At 33.9% G+C, this 18901-nt stretch overlaps 1 protein-coding gene across 1 annotated transcript in view; it reads right to left on the bottom strand.

Annotated features, from left to right (window-relative positions):
* LOC100913237 (CD302 antigen) overlaps nt 1-18901 on the bottom strand; it is a 176982-nt gene that overhangs the window by 155768 nt on the left and 2313 nt on the right. The window contains exon 2 of the mRNA XM_023499237.2: nt 8346-8717. Coding sequence (XP_023355005.1) covers nt 8346-8717 — 372 coding nt within the window. The remainder of the gene's footprint in view (nt 1-8345; nt 8718-18901) is intronic.

The raw sequence follows: 18901 nt of genomic DNA, 5'->3' as shown, positions 1-18901 counted from the left end.
GCTTCTATTAAATAATTATTAAGTACCTACTATGCAAATATTGGGGGAGACAAAAAGTTTACAAAAAATACAGTCCCTACTTTCAATGATTTTTTAAATTTAGTAATATATCTATATCTATATGTATGTATATACATATATAAACAAAGTAATAACATAAAACAAAATGTGTATATATGTAAAAAATAATAATATATACATATAAGCAAATTAATAATATATATAAATATATAAATGAAATAATATACACATATAAAAACAAAATAATAAAATAAATGTATTATAAACAAATAATAATAATAATAACAAAATTACTATTATGTAATAGAATTGTTTCACTCTCCAAAGGGCACCTATGGGAAGTGAATGGGGCTAAGTCAGAGAATTGAGTTGAAAGAGCTATCTCAGGGGCCCTCTAGTCCAACTTAGATCCTAATAAGAATTATTTCAATACATTTATGAAGTGATCCTCCAATCTTTGGGATCTCAAATGAAGAAGAACCTGCTGTTTCCTGGGACAGTCCATTTCAATTTTGGCTACCTCTGTTAAGAAGTTCTTTATACCAAACTTAAATCCGCCCCTTTGTAGCTGCTGCTTTAGTTTGGCCCATTCTAACCACTGCTTCCAGTTCCCTTCTATACTTGAAAGTATAGAATCTTTTCTCCTTTGGGCTAATCATGCCCAGAATTATAGAAGATATTCTTAATCAGATATAGGTCATATAGATAGAAGTTTCCTTCTACCCAACTCTAAAATTATGTAGTTCATTAATTCTGATGTAGTCTAAAGGAAAGTGCTGGGAAATAACGAGTGTTCCTTGCCCTACCACTAATTAGCTATAAGGCCACAGGCAAGTCATTTTTCTTCCTCTGCAAAACAAGGGGTTTGGACTAGATGAAGACCAAGATCCATAGGAGCCACAGTATTTTATAATTACATGATTTTGGCTTTATGATTGAATATATTTGGCAGCCCATAGAAATTATAATAAGTATGCCCCAAATGACTTATTTGGTAGTAATCCATTTGCTGTTGCTAGTGATAATAATAGCATTCATATAATGTTCTAAGGTTTGGTAATTGCTTCATATGTTATTTCATTTGCTCCTCACAATATGATCCCGTGAGGTAAATGTGCTATTATACCATTTTCCAGATGTGGAAAGCTGACGCTGAGAAAAGTTAAGTGATTTGCTCACAGCCACACAACTAACATTTAAGCAGGATTTGAATTCAAGTTATTCTGATACCAAACCTAGTTGCCTACATAATGATGATGGGATGACTAATTATCCGTGTCAATGATATTTTAACTAACTAATGTGTCTTATTGCATGTGGAATGAGAGGTGTTCCAAAGCAGGGACTTGCAATCTAATTGCATTTGTAAAAAGAAAAATGAAGCCAAAAAATAACTATAAAAAGAGGCAGGCATAATATTCTAGTAAGTATTATATGTATAGAAATGTTCCATTTCTTTTAGTCATTTACTTAGTTACACCAGTTCCTCAAAAAATTTGTAGTGTGGTCTAAAAGAGAATGACTCACACAAGAAAGAACACTCACAGTACCTGAATTACTACACTCTATGGGGTATGGATGACGCATGTGGGATTCAAGTGACAGTATAGAGAATGTTCAGGGTGGAGAAGGGGAAACTTGGGAGAACATGATAGTTGTCTTTCTAGTATCTGAGGGGCTATTACATGGAAGGTATTAGACTTATTCCACTTTATAGCCAGAACAAGGAATGATTTAAGTTTATTTTCATTGAAATTCATATGGCATTATTAAGAAGACCCTTGACCATTTTAATAGCTCTCTTCCTCCCCCGTTCCTAAAATATGACAATTTAAAACTGATTACAATATTCTAGACATGGTCTGGCCAGGACAAAAAAAGAGTTGCGGGGGACTTTTCTTTCTTTATTCAAATTCACTTTGGAAATTGTATCTTTGTTAATGCAACTCAAAATCTTATTAGCTTTTTGGCTGCCATATTATATATTTGAGAGAATCATCTTAAAATATAATTTCATTGTTCTTAAAGTTCCCTGAACGTATTGTAGTAGCAGCTCTCTATATGTTTTGATCATAATTAAGAACTCATATTGACATAGTGCTCTAAGTTTCTAAGAGTGTTTTGCTCACAACAGCCCTTGTTAGGCAGATAGAACAAGGATTGTTATCTCTATTTTACAAATAAAGAAACAAGTCTGATAAGTACATTGACTAAAATTGTTAGGATAGAAGGTAGAATGATGATGGTAATAACACTTCCTTTAACAAAAACATTTTTTAAAAAAGCAATTAATCCTGAATGAAAAAAACCTCTTGGCATTTAACAAATTCAAAGACTTTCAGGTTTTTGTGACAAAAGTCCCAGAACTTAAGAGACAATTCAAAAATTTAGGAAAAATATATAATAAATATTAAAGGCTAATTATAAGGGAGTCAATAAATTCAAACTGTTTACTTCATATTTGTGAAAAAAATCAACAATACTCTCAGGATTATTGCTACTTGGGTAGTTCAAAAGAAAGGCTTGGGCTGAGATGAGTATGATGGGATGTTTTTTAAAAAATAAAACTGTATGAAGATATAAAAAGGAGTAATTATCTTATATAAATGAGACATAAAAGGAAAAATTTGATACAGAAGAAGCTGGTGGGAGGAGTGGGTATTGCTGGAACATTACTCTCAGTAGGAATGAATCAAAAAGGGAGATAGATACATATATATGTATGTATAAAAGTCTTCTAAATTTAGAAACAAGAATGCAAGGGAATAGGATGGGGGGAGAGGCTAACAGAGGTATTCTAAGAGGGATGGGGAGATTAAAGAATTGGAGGGCAAGATAGTGGGTAGAAATAAAGCAGAAGAGTGAGAAGAGATAGGATAAATAGGGTGAGAAGTATAGTGAGGAAAAATAAGAATGAAAAACATACACAAGTATTTGTAGCCTACAATGCAAATGGAACAAATTTACTCATAAAATAGAAATGGATTGAAAATTTGAATTCAACAATATGTTGCTTTCAGGAAACATAAAAAGAGAGATATACACAAAGATAAAATAAAGAGCAGGAATATGAAAAGCAGGATGGTAATCATGATCTCAGATAAAGGTTAAGTTAAAATAGATTTATTTGAAAGTGAAAAAACACCTAGTGAGTAAAAAACAAAACAAAACCTGAGTATATATCTGTCAAAACAGACATAGAAACTGTATAGACTATTTTAATTAAATGAGTTTATCTGTATAAAAAGTGTAAACACAGGATACTTTCTATACACATAAATTTGTCTACATAACTGAAGTAATACTTATTCTTCATGGGTAGATAAATCTGATATAATTTTTTAAATGATAGTTTTATCTAAATAATCTATTTATTCCATGTCATCCTAATTAAATTACTAAAGAATATTTTATTGAGTTAGAAAAATAACAAAGTTAATTTGGAAGAACAATAGGTAAGGAACTTCAAAGAAAGAAGACAAAAAGATGAAAAGGAAGTAGATTCAATAGTATCAGACCATGAACTATATTATAAGGGAGAGCATTTGTTGAAATGTAAAAAGGATGATTTCAATTATTTTAACTTTAAATTTTCTTGTTTAATAAAACCTATGTAGCCAAGAATAGAAAGAATGCAGAACATTGAGAAAAAAATTTTCATAAATAATCTGCTGTGGCATATGAAATGAGCTGGTTTATATGGAAAGATTTGGTCCCATGAAGGAAGATGTTATACACTTTCAGAGAAACAGATGAGAGGGAGAAATAAGCATAGGATGTTCTTATCTATATGTATATGAGTGTATATGTCTATAAATGTGTAGTTTAGATGTTTTTATATATGTGTATATATAAATATAGGTATGTAAATATATGTATGTATATGTACATATATGTATCTCTCTCCATATGTGTGTGTTTGTCTACCTAAGCTTAATTGTGGCTTTCTTTAGGGTAGGGATGGGGAGAGAAGGGAAAAAATAAAGCAAAGAGTGTATAGCAAAGGATAAAAGAAAACCAACAAAGAAGCAAAGAAAAGCTGGGCAGTTTTGAAAACAATGTGTGGTACTTATCATATAGATATTATATATATCTTTCACACAATTTCCAAAGACAAGCAGAAAACAGTAGTAGTACACAAATCTGGATACCATGTGTATTCTTGGACATTACACAAACATGCCAATACTGATGTTATGTTATTTTAGCAATAGCAAATGTGTCTGAGCAGGACATGCACAGACATACAGCCACATAATCAGAAAAATCAGGGGACTGCCTATAGGATTTTATTTGCAACAAATTTTATTTTGTAAAGCAAGGCACATCAAACTATACTGTAGCTATTTTGAATTTCTGTAGAGTAAGTTTTGTTTTCATATAATATAATGGAGGTTTGATTAAAATGAAGCAAAAAATAGAGCAGGATTGCTATTAAGCAGCTACTATCCATCCAATTATCAATCTAAGAAAAAAAAATAACTGCAATTCTTCCCACTTTGCATACACGAAGACTGTCCTTTTATTTGTTGCAATTTTTTTTTTTTTTTTTTTTTTTTTTTTTTTGCTGAGGCAATTGGGGTTAAGTGACTTGCCCAGGTCACACATATTTGTTGCAGTTTTACAGAAGCATGGAACTTGGAAATTGGAAGTACCTCAGTGACCAAACTAATCCAATCCCTTTGATTCTCAGGCAACAAAAGTCTTTTTGAGTAAAGTGGTGTCCTTATTTTACTGAAACATGCCAACTCCTTTCTTGGTATCTTATAATTTGGTTTCACAGAATGAAGTTGGAAGGGGAACATAACTGAGGTGTTCTAGCAAACCTTATTGAAGAATGTTAAATTAAATGATCAATAATAACAAAAACCCTGCTAAAACTCTGCTAACTGCTTAAGAGAATTCTTTTTCTGTTCATATCCTGTTGTTTCTGGACTTATTCTTAAGTCCCTTGTGTTTCCTGTAGCTAGACGATCAACTCTCAAGGGGAATGCTCTCCTCAGAACACACCAGCTTGTGTTGAAAGGAAACTTAAAATAATAGCTTTAGAGTCAACAGAGCAAATCAGCTATTTCAGAAGAAAGAGGCAAATCAATGAACAAGAAGCTCCATCTGCAACCTTGGTCTGCATCCACAGTGTATGTTCTGCTAGAGACAACTAGATGTTCACTGCTGGTGACAACTTGTCCTACCTGTTTTTCTTGCCATAAAAGAGTCTTTCACTACTTTACATTTCCCTTGAATAACCAAAGAAAAATCAATATATAAAAGTATTTTCCTATATCCTAAAGAGCCCTTATCTCATATAATTATAATTTGCCTTGAGAAAAGCAGGAAACATATTCATAAGATTTTGAGCTTAAACATATAACTGAAGGCTTCTGGTCCAGCTTCATTTTAGAGTTGAGATAACCAAATTGAAGAGAAGTGAAATGATTCACTCAAGATCACAAATGTCATAAAGTGAAGATCTGAGATATGAATTCATGACTTCTGACTCCAAAGGATATGTAGGCAATATAACCGTTGTTAAGGATCAGAGGGAACACATATTGAAAATAAAATATTTTATGCTAAAAAGATTTATAATCTTTTTACGTTATACTTTGTTACTAGTGCTTTTGGTGTTTCCCAGATGAGGAGGGGAAAATAAAATGCCAGATTTTTAAATTTAAAGTTCTCTAGTTTTTGTCTTCTATTCAGACAACCAGGTCCATGATTGAGTGCACCTTGATTCCCTTAACTCAAGCTTCTACTATCTTTTTTTATATCTTGTTTTAGGTTCCTTATTGACTTTTGCTCATCAAGACAGATGACTATAAACTTTCGATGAATACTATTAAAGAGTTATTGGAAACCTTGCTTGATTATATCCAGTGGTAAGAACTCAATAATTTATCAGATGGGACTCTGGCAATCTTAATACTTTATATTCTAAGCAAAATCAAGATAGAAAAACAGAAGGAAAAGAGAAATAAAGGGGGAAAAATGTTAGAATAATGACTATGCAAACCACAATGGCGAATAATACTGGATTTTGCCTACACAAGTACAATGCAGCAAATTAAAAATTGTATTCAATGTTAGTTTTGTTCTGTCTTAATTTGGAGGCCATAACCCTTTATCTATTTCAAAATTTGAATAAGGTTTTTACAACACAAATTCCAAACACTAAGTAACAAATGGTTGCTAAATTCAAGAAAGAGGAAGAGGGAAACAGGCAAAGAAAACACAATATTGAAGCAATAGCTGGTTTTATTAACACAATAGGAAGTATATTTTTAAAAAAGCTACAAAAATCTTTCTATACCATTAAAATTCAAAGGTATAGAAATATCATTTATGATAAAGCATATCTATACCAAATACTGGACACTAGCTTGCCAAGATAGCCTGACATCAAACCTATGTAAAGGTAACTTAAAAAAAAATTTGATGCAAAAGAAGAAACTCTATAGTAAGGGAGGTAGTGCCTGTTTATGGATACCTGACATGGTAAAAAAAAAAAAACCCAGCAATATTTCCCAAATTAAGTATATTCAATATAATATCAATTAAAATACCTATAGTCTACTTTATGGAATTATGTATAATGTGCTAAATATATTTGGCTGTCAGGTAACAAATACTTATTAACAGCTTAATATGTGAAAGGAATCATGTGAGGGATGTGAATATGAGCAAAATATGGGAAAATAGTCAACCTATGAAGAGGAATGGATTTTTAAAACTTATTGGAAAACTGACATTTGGAATATAATAAGGAACTGGTAATTTGTAAAAGTTATACTAATCCTCTAATCAACAACTGTTCAAAGGAGATATTTTTTGGACAAAAAGTATTGCAAATGACTATTAGGAAAATTGATCATTCTCTAAGAGAAATATTTATTAAAACATCTTTGAGTTATCTCCTTATATGTGTCAATTTGATAATGATAATTAGAACTATAAAGATCAGTGCTGTCAGGTTTATAAGGAAACTCACATTCTATTACATTATCAATTGAGTTTTTAGTAGTACAATTTTTTTTTTGGAACTCCCTGGAAATATCTAATAAATGCTAACTAGTGGGATAATTAATAGATTTGGAACCAGAAGGTTCAAATTTAAAATACTTCATTTACTGTGTAACTTTGGAAAATCAAGCAATCTAATAAATAAATGTAATAAAATTTGTATTTGGTGGGGATATAAGGAAAGGCAAAAGAAAGTCTGCCCTCAGCAGCAGATAGAGGGCACAGTGGATAGAGTACCAGTCCTAAAGTCAGGAGGACTTAGATTAAAATGCAACTTCAGACAGTTAACACTAGAAATGCATGACCCTGAGCAAGTGACTCCTTGGGGGGAGAAGAAGAGAGAGAAGGAGAAGGAGAGAGAGAGAAGGAAGTCTGCCCTGTAGGAGTTTGTAGTTAAATGAAGGAGACAATGTGCAAACAAGTATACTTGAACAAGATCTATGTAGAACAAATGGGAGATAATCAATCATAACCACAGCATATTGATAAACAACATGAAAAATGTTTTCTGTTTACAATAGAAAAATATGAACTGCCTATGAAGCTACATAGTATACATAACTTAGGCTTTTAAAACAAAAAATAAATTTAACACAGGAGCACCAACAATGCCTTTCCCCCCCCACCCCCAATGAACCCTTCTGAACTTTTGTCTGTGTTTTTAAAATGTTTCATTGAAGGTCTTTTTTTTAAACTTCATTTTTAAAAATATTACTACCAAAATGGGCAGTAAGGTGGCATAGTAGATATAGTTTTGGGTGGGGGTCAGGAAAATTTGTCATCACGAGTTCAAATCCGGCTTCAGATAGTTTAATCCTCTCTGCCTCACTTTCCCCACCTGTAAAATGAGCTGGAAAGTAAACGGCAAACCACTTCAGTATCTCTGTCAAGAAAACCCAAAAGGAGTCATGAAGAGTCAGACAAAGCTGAATAATAACCAAAGTGATGCCTCTATTCCTGACACTGGGCATTCTTATTACTTGATTTCCATGCCTGGAGCACACACTCCTTCCTCCCTAAGAAGGATCATGAAGAGTGGGATGTGACTGAAAAACAATTGAACAACAAGTGAATACAGTAGTAACTCTCAGTTGAACAGGTTAATATTTGGTGGGAGGGGGAGGCAATTGGGAGGCACGCAGTAAGTGTTAAGTGTCTGAGGCCAAATTTGAATTCAAGCCCTTCTAACTCCAGACCAGAGCTATATTTACTGAGCCCTCTAGCTGCCCCAAACAAATCAAATGCTAAACAAAACATGAAACTGTGTATATTAACCAAATAACCAGTTATAGTCACATACTTACCATGGTAAGGCTGATCACAAAGGTATTCATTGGAGTCTCCTTTCTTCCAAGTATCGGATGAATTTACATTTGCAGTGACTTGTCCATCCTTCAGAGTCAATTTGTACTGGGAAGCACTGTATAAAGTACCATAGTCACATTTCCACCATAACATAGCATTGGAATCACAACTGAACATTTTCAAGGAATCTTTAGGTTTGGCAATATCTATTCCAAGGCACATCTGGGATTCCACATGGAAGAGGCGATGTTGTGATACCCACTTCCACTGCATATCATTGGTCTTCTTGCAGTCCACTGCTACTACCCAACCACTGGCAGTTTTAAGGCATTTGTCACTGTTTTCATGGCGGATAGTAAATGGGCCATTATCTGGATTGGGGAAAAAAATTGAGAAAAACTCAGAAATTTTAATGATACATACCCTATCCTTTGTTCTATGAAAAGTGGCTGAATTCAAAGGGATGGTTTCAATAATGGTACATTCATATAAAAAAGTATCCTACCTGAACAGAACTATCATGTGATGAGCTAGGAGCCCCTTGGCTAGCATATTTCCTTAGGACTTGACTTTGATCTCATTGCTCTCTAGGGCATACTCCAGACTTTATCATACTCTTAGAAACCTTATCATCTTGAAAGCTTACTCCAACACTGAAATTTATCCACTGGAAGTATCCTCCATTCTTGCAGTCTCTCCCTTTGATTATACTGTTCTTTTCAAAACTATGTCAGCCATATTTCTCCCTCCTTTCCTGGCTTCACTCAACCTTCTCTACCATTCCTCATTCACTTCATTTCAGCTCCCACAGACCTCCCTTTCAGTTTCCATTTATGTGTTGTCTCCCCCTCCCCAATAAATGGAAAGTACCTTGAGGGTAGAGTAATTTCTGCTAGTATTTGCATTAGAACATTTCTTGGCACATAATAAGTGTTAAATAAATGTTTGTTGGCTGATCCAACAGCATTCTAAAGCCATCTGGAATTAAAACTCTGACTATTATATACTTAAATTGTTTAGTAGTAGAATGTAGGAGGGAGTACAGTATAGTGGAAAGAATGGTGGATTCAGATTGATAAACCTCTTTTAAAAATCTTGGCTGTGACAACTACTAGGCAGTCAGGTGGGATAGTGGATAGAGTGGCAGACCTGGAATCAGGAAGATTCATCATCCTGAGTTCAAATCTGACTTCAGACACTAACTAGATGGGTGTCCCTAGTCAAGTCACTTAATTTTGTTGCCTCATTTTCCTCATCTGTAAAATGAGCTGGAGAAGAAAATGGCAAACCATTCCAGTATCTGTGTCAAGAAAATCTCAAAAGGTATCACAAAGTCAGAAACAAGTAAGCAACAACCAATGACTGGGTATTTTTTATTAGTTGGCTCTTATATCTGGAATAATCTCCCCCATTAATTCTGCCTCTTAGCTTATGCTGGCTCCCTTCAAATCTCAGCTAAAATCTTATCTGCTACTGGAATTTTTTTAAGATCCCACTTAATTTTAGTACTTTCCCCTCTGTAGATTATTTCCAATTTATTTTTTATATAGTTTGTTTGTAATAAATGTTTGCATTTTTACTCCCCATTAGGTTGTTAGCTTCTTAAGAGGGAGGAATTTTTTTTTTAACCTTTCTTTGCATTCCCAGTACTTAGCACAGTGCCTGGCACATACTAGTTACTCATTAAATGCTTACTATCATTAGAATAATAAATTTGGAGTTATAAGGGCTCTCAGAAACTATCTAATTGAACTCCCTCATTTGACAGATGAGGAATCTGAGCCCCTAAGGAATGAAGTGGCTTGCCCAAATAATCAATACAACCATAAAAGCATAAAAATACTAAAATATGTTAAATAAATTTAGATGACTAAAAGTGAAGACAAACTCCAGAAGAAGAACCAGTGTGTGGGGGGAAGTATCAAAGTGGCACAGTATAAAATATCAGCCTCTGAGTCAGGAGGACTTGCATTCAAATTCAGCTTCACTCACTTGACATGTGCCAGCTGTATGGCCCTGGGCAAGTCATTTAACTCCAATTGCCTCATCCCATCCCACCCTCCAAAAGAAGAACCACTAGTCAATTTTCAGTACTATAAGGGATTTTCCATATAATACACACTTCACTGGGACTGGTTTCATTTGTAAATTTCTTCTCTGGAAAGGACATCAAAATAGCCTGATGAGAACTGGTGACAATATTTAAATGTTGAAAGTTGACAGAAAAAAACTATTATTATTCAGTTTTTAAAAGTCAAGATGAATATACCTTTTGAAAAAAAAGTTATTTTTATTTCTGTAACTATGGAAATAAATATTTGCTGTGCATCTGAATGATTAGGATACAAACTTTATGCATCTCACTATTTCTTTTCCCTACTATGTTTTCTCAGGAGTACTTCCATCCTACTTTTATCTTTTAGGTGATTTTTTATCAGCATTAGATCTTCTGGATGACTTTATTGTATTATAATTTCTCTTAATTTCATTTCCACGGGAGTCCTCCATCCTTCACTATTCCACATTTAAAAAGAAGGCATCCTAGATATTTCCATTCTACGCATACCTATCACTTGATTTTATCTTTCACAGAATCATAGATTTAGAGCTAGTAGGGCATCAGAGAACATCTAAAGCAATCTCTTCATTTTGCAGATAAAACCCAGTAAAGTTTAGTAATTTGACCAAAATCATATAAGTTAAGTCAAGTGACAGAACCAGAATTCAAAGTCAGGTCTCCTGACTATTATTACCCTGCTTGGGGCCATATAACTTTGGGAAGATGAATTCCTGACAAAATGGTTTGTGCTCATTCGTTATCTTATGACTTTGGAGGATAAGGCCCCACTCAAATGGTACTTCCCTAGTTCTTTTACAAGGAAACTCCCACTTCTTGTTCTCTGAAGTCCTGTGCCACACAGTTACAATTCCGAGAAGCATAACTCCTCTTCTCCTAGGCTGCCTCTATCCTTACTTATCCTTATCAGGTCTGACCTTTACATTTCCCAGTCATTATCGTTTTATGACCTTTCTTTCTAGGGTGTTCTCTGGAACCCAACTTCCCCACTTCTTCCCAAGAATAATTAGGTAGCTAGTGGATAGAGACCTAGCAATGGAATCAAGAATTATTTTCCTGAATTCCAATCTAGCCTCAGACACTTACTAGTTATGGAGCCCTGGAAAGTCTCTCATTCCCATTTGCTTCAATTTCTTCATCTGTAAAATGGGCTGGATAAGAAAATGGCAAACCATTCCAGTATCTTTGCCAAGAACCATCCTTTCCCCACCCTCCCAAAAATGGGATCATAAAGAATTGGACATGACAACAATTATAACCCTTACTCCCCTTCATTTTAGATCTCTTTCCTTTAATTGAAATCTGCCTCTCTCAGTTAAACTATCTGAGGAAGAATTCACTGGTTCTTAAGAATCAGAGTCTCTGAGTAAGAACCACATCTAGCTCTAGAACCACATCATCTAATCAAGAATCTCCTATGCCAAAAGATACATTTTTGAAGGCAAGGACATTAGTATGTATGTTTGTGTGTTCCTAATCCCATTTAGCTTGGTGCTTTGCATGAAATTGGCACTCTATAATTTGAAGGAAGCCAAAGAAGATTGTGGTTTCTTGAGATAAATGTCATAATTTCTCCAGGAAAATCAGAAATAAGATTGATTTTCACAAGAGGCTTTTGAAACACTCTCATTATATTTCCATACCTCATACAGACATGCAAATTGCTTATTATTAAGGGAATAAAAATCAAGCATTCCGAACAATTTTAGACTAAAAATCTATTATGTTCACAACATTCAACTTTGTAAATGTTTGAATTAAGCAAAATTGCCCACATAGAGTCTCTCAGCTACATTAAGAATTTATGAAAAAGTTTCTGTCTAAATTTTTTTTTAATTTCCAATTCACAATCAATAGTCATTTCATTATAAACATCTTGGAATAAACCCAGTCCATAATATTCCAAAGGCTCATAGATTTAGAGCTAAAAGGAACCTCAAAAGTCATTGAGTATAATACTTTCATTTTAAAATTAAGGAAGATGAGGCTCATAGGAAAGCATTATCACCCAAGGTCCCACAGAGCATAAATGTTAACATATGTCAGAAGCTGCTTCATTCCTCATTTGACAATCATTTTTTTAAAGTACTTAACATGGGCAAATAGTATCAAAAACACTTCTGAAATCAATCTATATTCCACTTTGCCAATAATACAAATTATCATAAAATAGAAATACTACTAACTCTTTTAAAGGATTACCATGTAAAAAGTTTCACAGAAAAAAGTAACCAAACTTCACTCATCCCTTGTTAAGAATGACAGACCTCATAAACCAAAGCCATAACTCTGAACTTCTTTGAAATTTATTTATCCGTTTACACCCTCTAATTCTGATACCTAATTGCTATAATTTGCCAGCCTCTAGATAATTCTTCCCCATAGTGCAAGGATTTTAGTGCCTAGCTCAGCCTTCAACATTATTCAAACTTTCACCCTCCTAGATGAGCATTTTATTTTGCATACTAACACTCAGGCCTCCTAGTTCAACCTCCTTAAATCCCAGGACCTATGCATATGTATATAGTTCTTCACTACCTCAAGGATGCATAAAAGAGTTCGTACTTTAAATCTCACTATCAATATATATTTTTGAAGGTTCATAAATAGTTTAACAACCTATTATACATAACCTAACAATAGATTATTCAAGAATTTTAAAATATTTTTTCAAACGTCAGTCTGCTTACTGGGAAGCTTATAAAAGACATAGTGAAATTATAATAATGATTCTATCTGGGAATATCTGAATATTCAATTTGTCTCAGTTTCTTATATGAGAACAGTAGATAAAGGTAACAACTGAACCACTGTGAAAATACCACTCTTTTTTTTCCTCTAAAAGGGAATCTCTATATCTGCCCTTGCAGAAAGACAGTTGAACTAATAATATATTAGTTATATATTAGACTAATATATTATCAAAAGAGAAGTGAAGTCACCCAACTCTCCTAGAAAACAATTACAAAGTTTTTAAAGGTACTGTAATGTCTATATCCTTTGATCTCAATATTAATCATATGATCTGATGAGGCCAAAGTTATATTGTATATATCTTATTTTTTACAAAATTATTTGCATGTTTCTTCCTCCATTAAACTGGAATCTTTAAGAACAGGACTTTTTTTTTTGCCTTTTTTTATTCCCAACACAGTCCTTGGCACAAAACAGGTGCTTAATAAATGCTTGATGATTTGATATTTGCTACAATATTCATAAGAGTACTTTAGTCATAAAAATTGAAAAAAACAGATGCTAACTGATTCGGAGATGACTAAACAAACTGTAGTAGATGAATGTAAAGGAATATTACAGAAGAGTACATAATGATGAATATAATCAATTGAAAGGAACATGAGAAATTTGTGAACTATATGGTGAAGAAAGCTAAAGAACCCTTATAAAAGCATGTCCCTTATTGGGACAATACAAATTGGAAGATCAAAAAATGAAAACCCAATACTGTGCAATTATAATGGCCAAGAAGCTTGGCCATTTTTTTGGTAGAAGTCTAAGAGACATGAAAACTAGCTAGATTCAGAAATAAATGTATATAAAATTTCTATAAGCGTTTTAAAAAAAAAATAAAAAGGCATCCCTACCCATCAGGTTGATACGAAGCCACAATACAAGAATTGATAATTCTACAGTCAGTCTTTACCAGTTTTAAAAGAAACAATTCCCAGATAAAAATATATAAAGCCAATCTGGAATTCCCAGGACAAAACCTTGGCAGAATACAATCTACAGGAGATCTTCTTAGGTCTCTCTCTCTTCCTTTCACAATTATGGTGCCATTAATGTAATGATATTAATGCACTGAAAAAAATGAATATGAAGAATTTTGAGAGATAATTTGGGATCACTGAAAAGGAAAGCAATGTACTATGGGGGGTGGGGGTGGGAATGACCCAACAGGACTCCAGAAAAGGAGTCTATTGTATTGTTTATCACTATAAGTTATAGCTTCCACTTCAGTTAAGTATTCCCTGCATATGTTTGTCTTAAGAAACTAGAGCTTTGTTCATTTTCCATCTGTCTTTTCTGCTTGTGTGTATATGGTATATGACCCTAGCTTTTAAAACCAGGGTCCTAGTGCTAAGTAATTTCTTGATTGAGTTAATTCCCATTTTGAAAAAGATCAATTTGTATGTGTGAGCTAAAATGTCCCCAACATGATTAAATGTATATTTCGATTCTTATGCTTGATAAATATACACTACTGTTTTGAAAGAATGACAATTTGTGAGAATCTTTTGGTTTAATTCTCCAAGATGTGTTATCCAGAGTCATCTATATTCTGAAAATTCCTTACCATCCAATCACTTTCTGATTCCTTGCCATCTAACTTCTGACTTTTGCCTTTCTACAGAAGCTGCTCCTCAAATGATTTTTTTTAAACTGCTAAAATTCAGTGGTCTTTTCTCTATATTATTGGAGTAGACCTTTTATCCCTCTACATTGTTAACCTTCTCCTGTCTCCAAGTATGCTTTTCTGTCTTGGTTTCTCTGACACTACTCTCTCATTTTCTTTTTAGTATATTTTTGGACTTCCCTTTTCCAACATTTAAATGTCCCTTAAAACTCTGTGCTGATAGCTCTCTTTTCTATCTCTCCTGCAGTCTTCTAACCCATGGATCATTGCTCCTTTCTATATAAATAACCCTCAAATCTACATCTAATAACTCTCCTAAACTTCAAACTTGCATTATCAACTTTCTCTTAGTCAACTAAGAGAATTAAAGAACTGGTCATTTTTCTCTTCTAAACCTAGCTTTCTTCCAAATTTCTTTTTTTATTATTTTATTTTATTATTTTTTTATTATAGTTCAAATTTCTTCATTTGTGTTGATAGTAACACGATCTTTTCAGTCATTTCTGTTGACAGTAACACTATCTTTACAGTCATTGATTATTTTTTACAGTCATTGGTTATTTCCCCCACGCCAAGTCCAATCAGCTGCCAAGACTTTTTAATGTTTCTCCACATCAATGCTTATATCTGTGCCCCTGGTTCTCTCCCCTCAATGGTTATCACCCTGGTATTAAATCTTTGTATCATATCCAGATTACTATAATGTGCTCCTAATTGGTTTCCCTGCTTCTGTCTTTTCTTTCCCAATGTATCCACCACAAAACTGTCAGGGTAATATTCAATAAGCATAGATTTAATCATTGTACTCCCTGATTTTAGGGGCCTTGAGTGGCCCCTGAGTGGCTCAAGGATAAAATACAAACTTTTCAACCTAACATTAAAGGCCTTTCTCAGTTTCACTCTAATCTACCTTTCTAACCCATGTCATATTATTTTCTTTCATGTACACTACATTCCTGCAGTGGACTTCTAAAAGCTGGACTTTTAGAGGACTCCTGAATTTGTCATTCTATCTCTTATTCCGTGTCCTTCTAAATCTGGAATAGTCTTCCCTCACCTTCACTTTTTAGAATGCTCACCTTCCTGCAAGCATTGGCTTTGACTCTGTAAAGCCTCTTGACCAAGCAATTGCAGATACTTGTTCCTACTTCAAAAAAACAATATTTTAACTTCGCTATGCAATCAATGTATTACCTTCTCCCACCAAATCCCCCAGAAGAAAGTAAATTCCTTCTGGCTGAAAATGATTTCATTTTTGTTTTGTATCTCTGGCCCTTCCACACAGCACATGCTTAATGAATATTTGTTACAGTGATCTCTGATTCTACTTTTCCTCGTGTGTAAAAAGAGGAATTTGGAATAGATTATTTTTTTATAGCTCTACCACTTCCAATTTACCAAGCCATAAGGTCTATACACATATGAACAATAATGAGATTTTACCCACACTAGACCTTTTTTTGGTACTTGCCCTTTCCCCCCTTATTCTCTACATTGTTGTAGAAGTCACCTGGTTTTCTATATGTCCCAATTAAAATCCTGCCCTCAGAAGTTTTTTCCAGATTCTCTTTAATTCTAAGCCCTTTCTCTTAATGATCACCTCCAATTTATCATATATATAATATACATATGAATATATATGTATATATACATATCATATGTATATATATATAAATAAAACTTTTTATGTGTGTATATATATTCATATAAGTATATATAATTTTTTTCATGTTCTCTCTCCCATTAGATTCTGAGATCCTTGAGAAATGGGCCTGTCTTTTGCCTTTTTTTGTATCTGCAGGGCTCAGAAAAGTGCCAGACACATAAGTGGCATTCTGAAAATTGACCAATAGCCAATCCCATCACCAACCTCACCCCTCCTTACTCTCTGGTTAGGCTCCAAACATTGCTTCCCTCTGCTTCTTTTAGTAGAATTTCCCAAAATTCCATTTGGAAATTAGTTAATCTATAGGAAAATTCTTTTTATAAGAAGTTTATATCTGTAAACTTCACTGTCTTTCCTGGTTCCCTTAAAAACACCAATTATTATAATTATGATGTTTATATTTAGGTACTAAGGCCACTTTAGAAAGTATTCTTGCAGAATAGCAAAAGTATTTGCCCCTACACTCTGCATCATCTTTGGAACGCCCTGTGCTTCATTAATTAGGGACACCATTCTGCATTTTGGACACAGTGTGCTTACTTTGTGTCACCAAATAGTTCCCCTACCGTCAATATACAGGCAGGGACTACAGTCACTTTTGAATCAGATGATCAGATGGCTAACTTCCTTAAGAGATATTTAGCTCTGAACCTGAGGTTGTTACCTCTAGTATATGAGGGGCAAAAGATACCATAGCATATAATTCTAAAGGAATGATCAGGTAGTCTGAATTCAAATTCCTTTGTGACACCAATTAGTAGACCAGGAGTCACCTAACAACTTTGAATCTGTTTTCTGTAAAATGGGTACCCATAGTATCTACCTCAAAACTTGTCAATTCAAATGAGAATGTATGTAAAGCCTCAGTCAACTCTTTAAGGTCATAAAAGACAGAAGGATTGCAATTCATTGGTGGAAAGAATTTCTACATAGGGAGTTTCAAATTTTATGTATGTGGCAAAGAAGCCCACAATGGGAGTGGGGGAAAGGCTAAGAAAGTTCAAATTTTTTTAATGGCACATATACAATATTTTCTTTGGAAAATATTATAGGTTTTAAAAAGACAAAACATTTTGCTAAATTAAACTTATCCACTGACAGCCTCAAGAACTTTCATCTTACACCATTTTGTAGGTAACATTCATTACATGAAATAGGAAAGGGATAACAGTGCAATAGTTCCTGCTCAAAGGAATTTACATTCTCCTGGGTGGAGTGATACAATATTCATGGAGATGAGTAATATGTACAAAATAATTTCATGATATGAAAGCTTCTTGGAGGATGCAGTTATGTTGTTGAGGCAGCCAGAGTGGGAGGGGAAAGGGGAGAAAAGACAGTAGATAAAACATTAAGTTTGAAGTCTGGAAGACTCAAATTAAGTCTGGTTTTAGATACTTCCTAGCTGTGTTGCCCTAGGCAAGTCCCTTAACCTCTGCCTGCCTCAGTTTCTTCAACTGTGCATAATAACAATATCTAAATTCCAAGGTTCTAGTGAAGATCAAATGAAAAAAATCATTGGAAAGTGCTTAGTATAGTACTTGACATATAGTATACACTTAATAAAATGCTTTTACAATTAGCCCCCTAGGAAGTGGTATCTGAGCTGTGTTTTAAAGAAAGCTAGGGATTCTATGAGGCAGAAGTACGTAAGAAATTATTTCCAAAACTGGAGAATATCCTCTAAGTAGGGGTAGGAATGTAGGAAGTAGATGAGTAGATTAACACAGAGTCTGAAGCTGCCGTCCATTTCAAATTATTTAACTTTCTAAAAGGAGGGCAGCAGGAGAAAGATATATCAAGGAGTTCATCTGACCAAGAACTTACAATTTTTTTTCCAGAATCTGGAAATTTGAGACACTTTATTTAACCAAAACAACATGCTTGCACATCGGATTACGAGGCACCAATTGCAAAATGAAGCTGGAAAATTGCCAGGTTAGTTATGAAAATTTTAATTTGAAAGCCCTTTTATCATTCCTCCAAACCTGGTAGATAGAGAATAGCATAATGCAGACCAGAAGCTCTTAGGAGGTATGAGAAATGGGCACAGTAGATAAGACAAATGTTTAGTGAACACATACTATGTTCAAGTCCTTGGTCTGTGAATCAAGATTTGGCTTCGGTGTCAGGAGGATCAGGCAACTTGAGTTCAAGACCGGCCAGGCACATTGTTGGTCTGATTCTGGGTAAGTCAATTAATCTTTTAGGTTTTCCCATATACCTTCCCCTAAAGATTAAAAGTTGTAAAATAGTTGTCCTTTTGCACTGATGAAGGCATTTTTTCCATAAAAAGTTTGTTATGGGATTCCTTAAAAGTTCTCAGCATCCTCAACTAATTTTTCCTTTTTTAGTCACTTCAAATTTATCCCTTTACCTGTACCATCATTTTCACTTCACTACTGAATGGAGGTAGGGGAAGGAGTGCTATGGTCAA

Source organism: Sarcophilus harrisii, chromosome 3 (assembly GCF_902635505.1).
Source record: "Sarcophilus harrisii chromosome 3, mSarHar1.11, whole genome shotgun sequence".
Classification (NCBI taxonomy): domain Eukaryota; kingdom Metazoa; phylum Chordata; class Mammalia; order Dasyuromorphia; family Dasyuridae; genus Sarcophilus; species Sarcophilus harrisii.
This window is presented reverse-complemented; position numbering and strand designations above follow the sequence as displayed.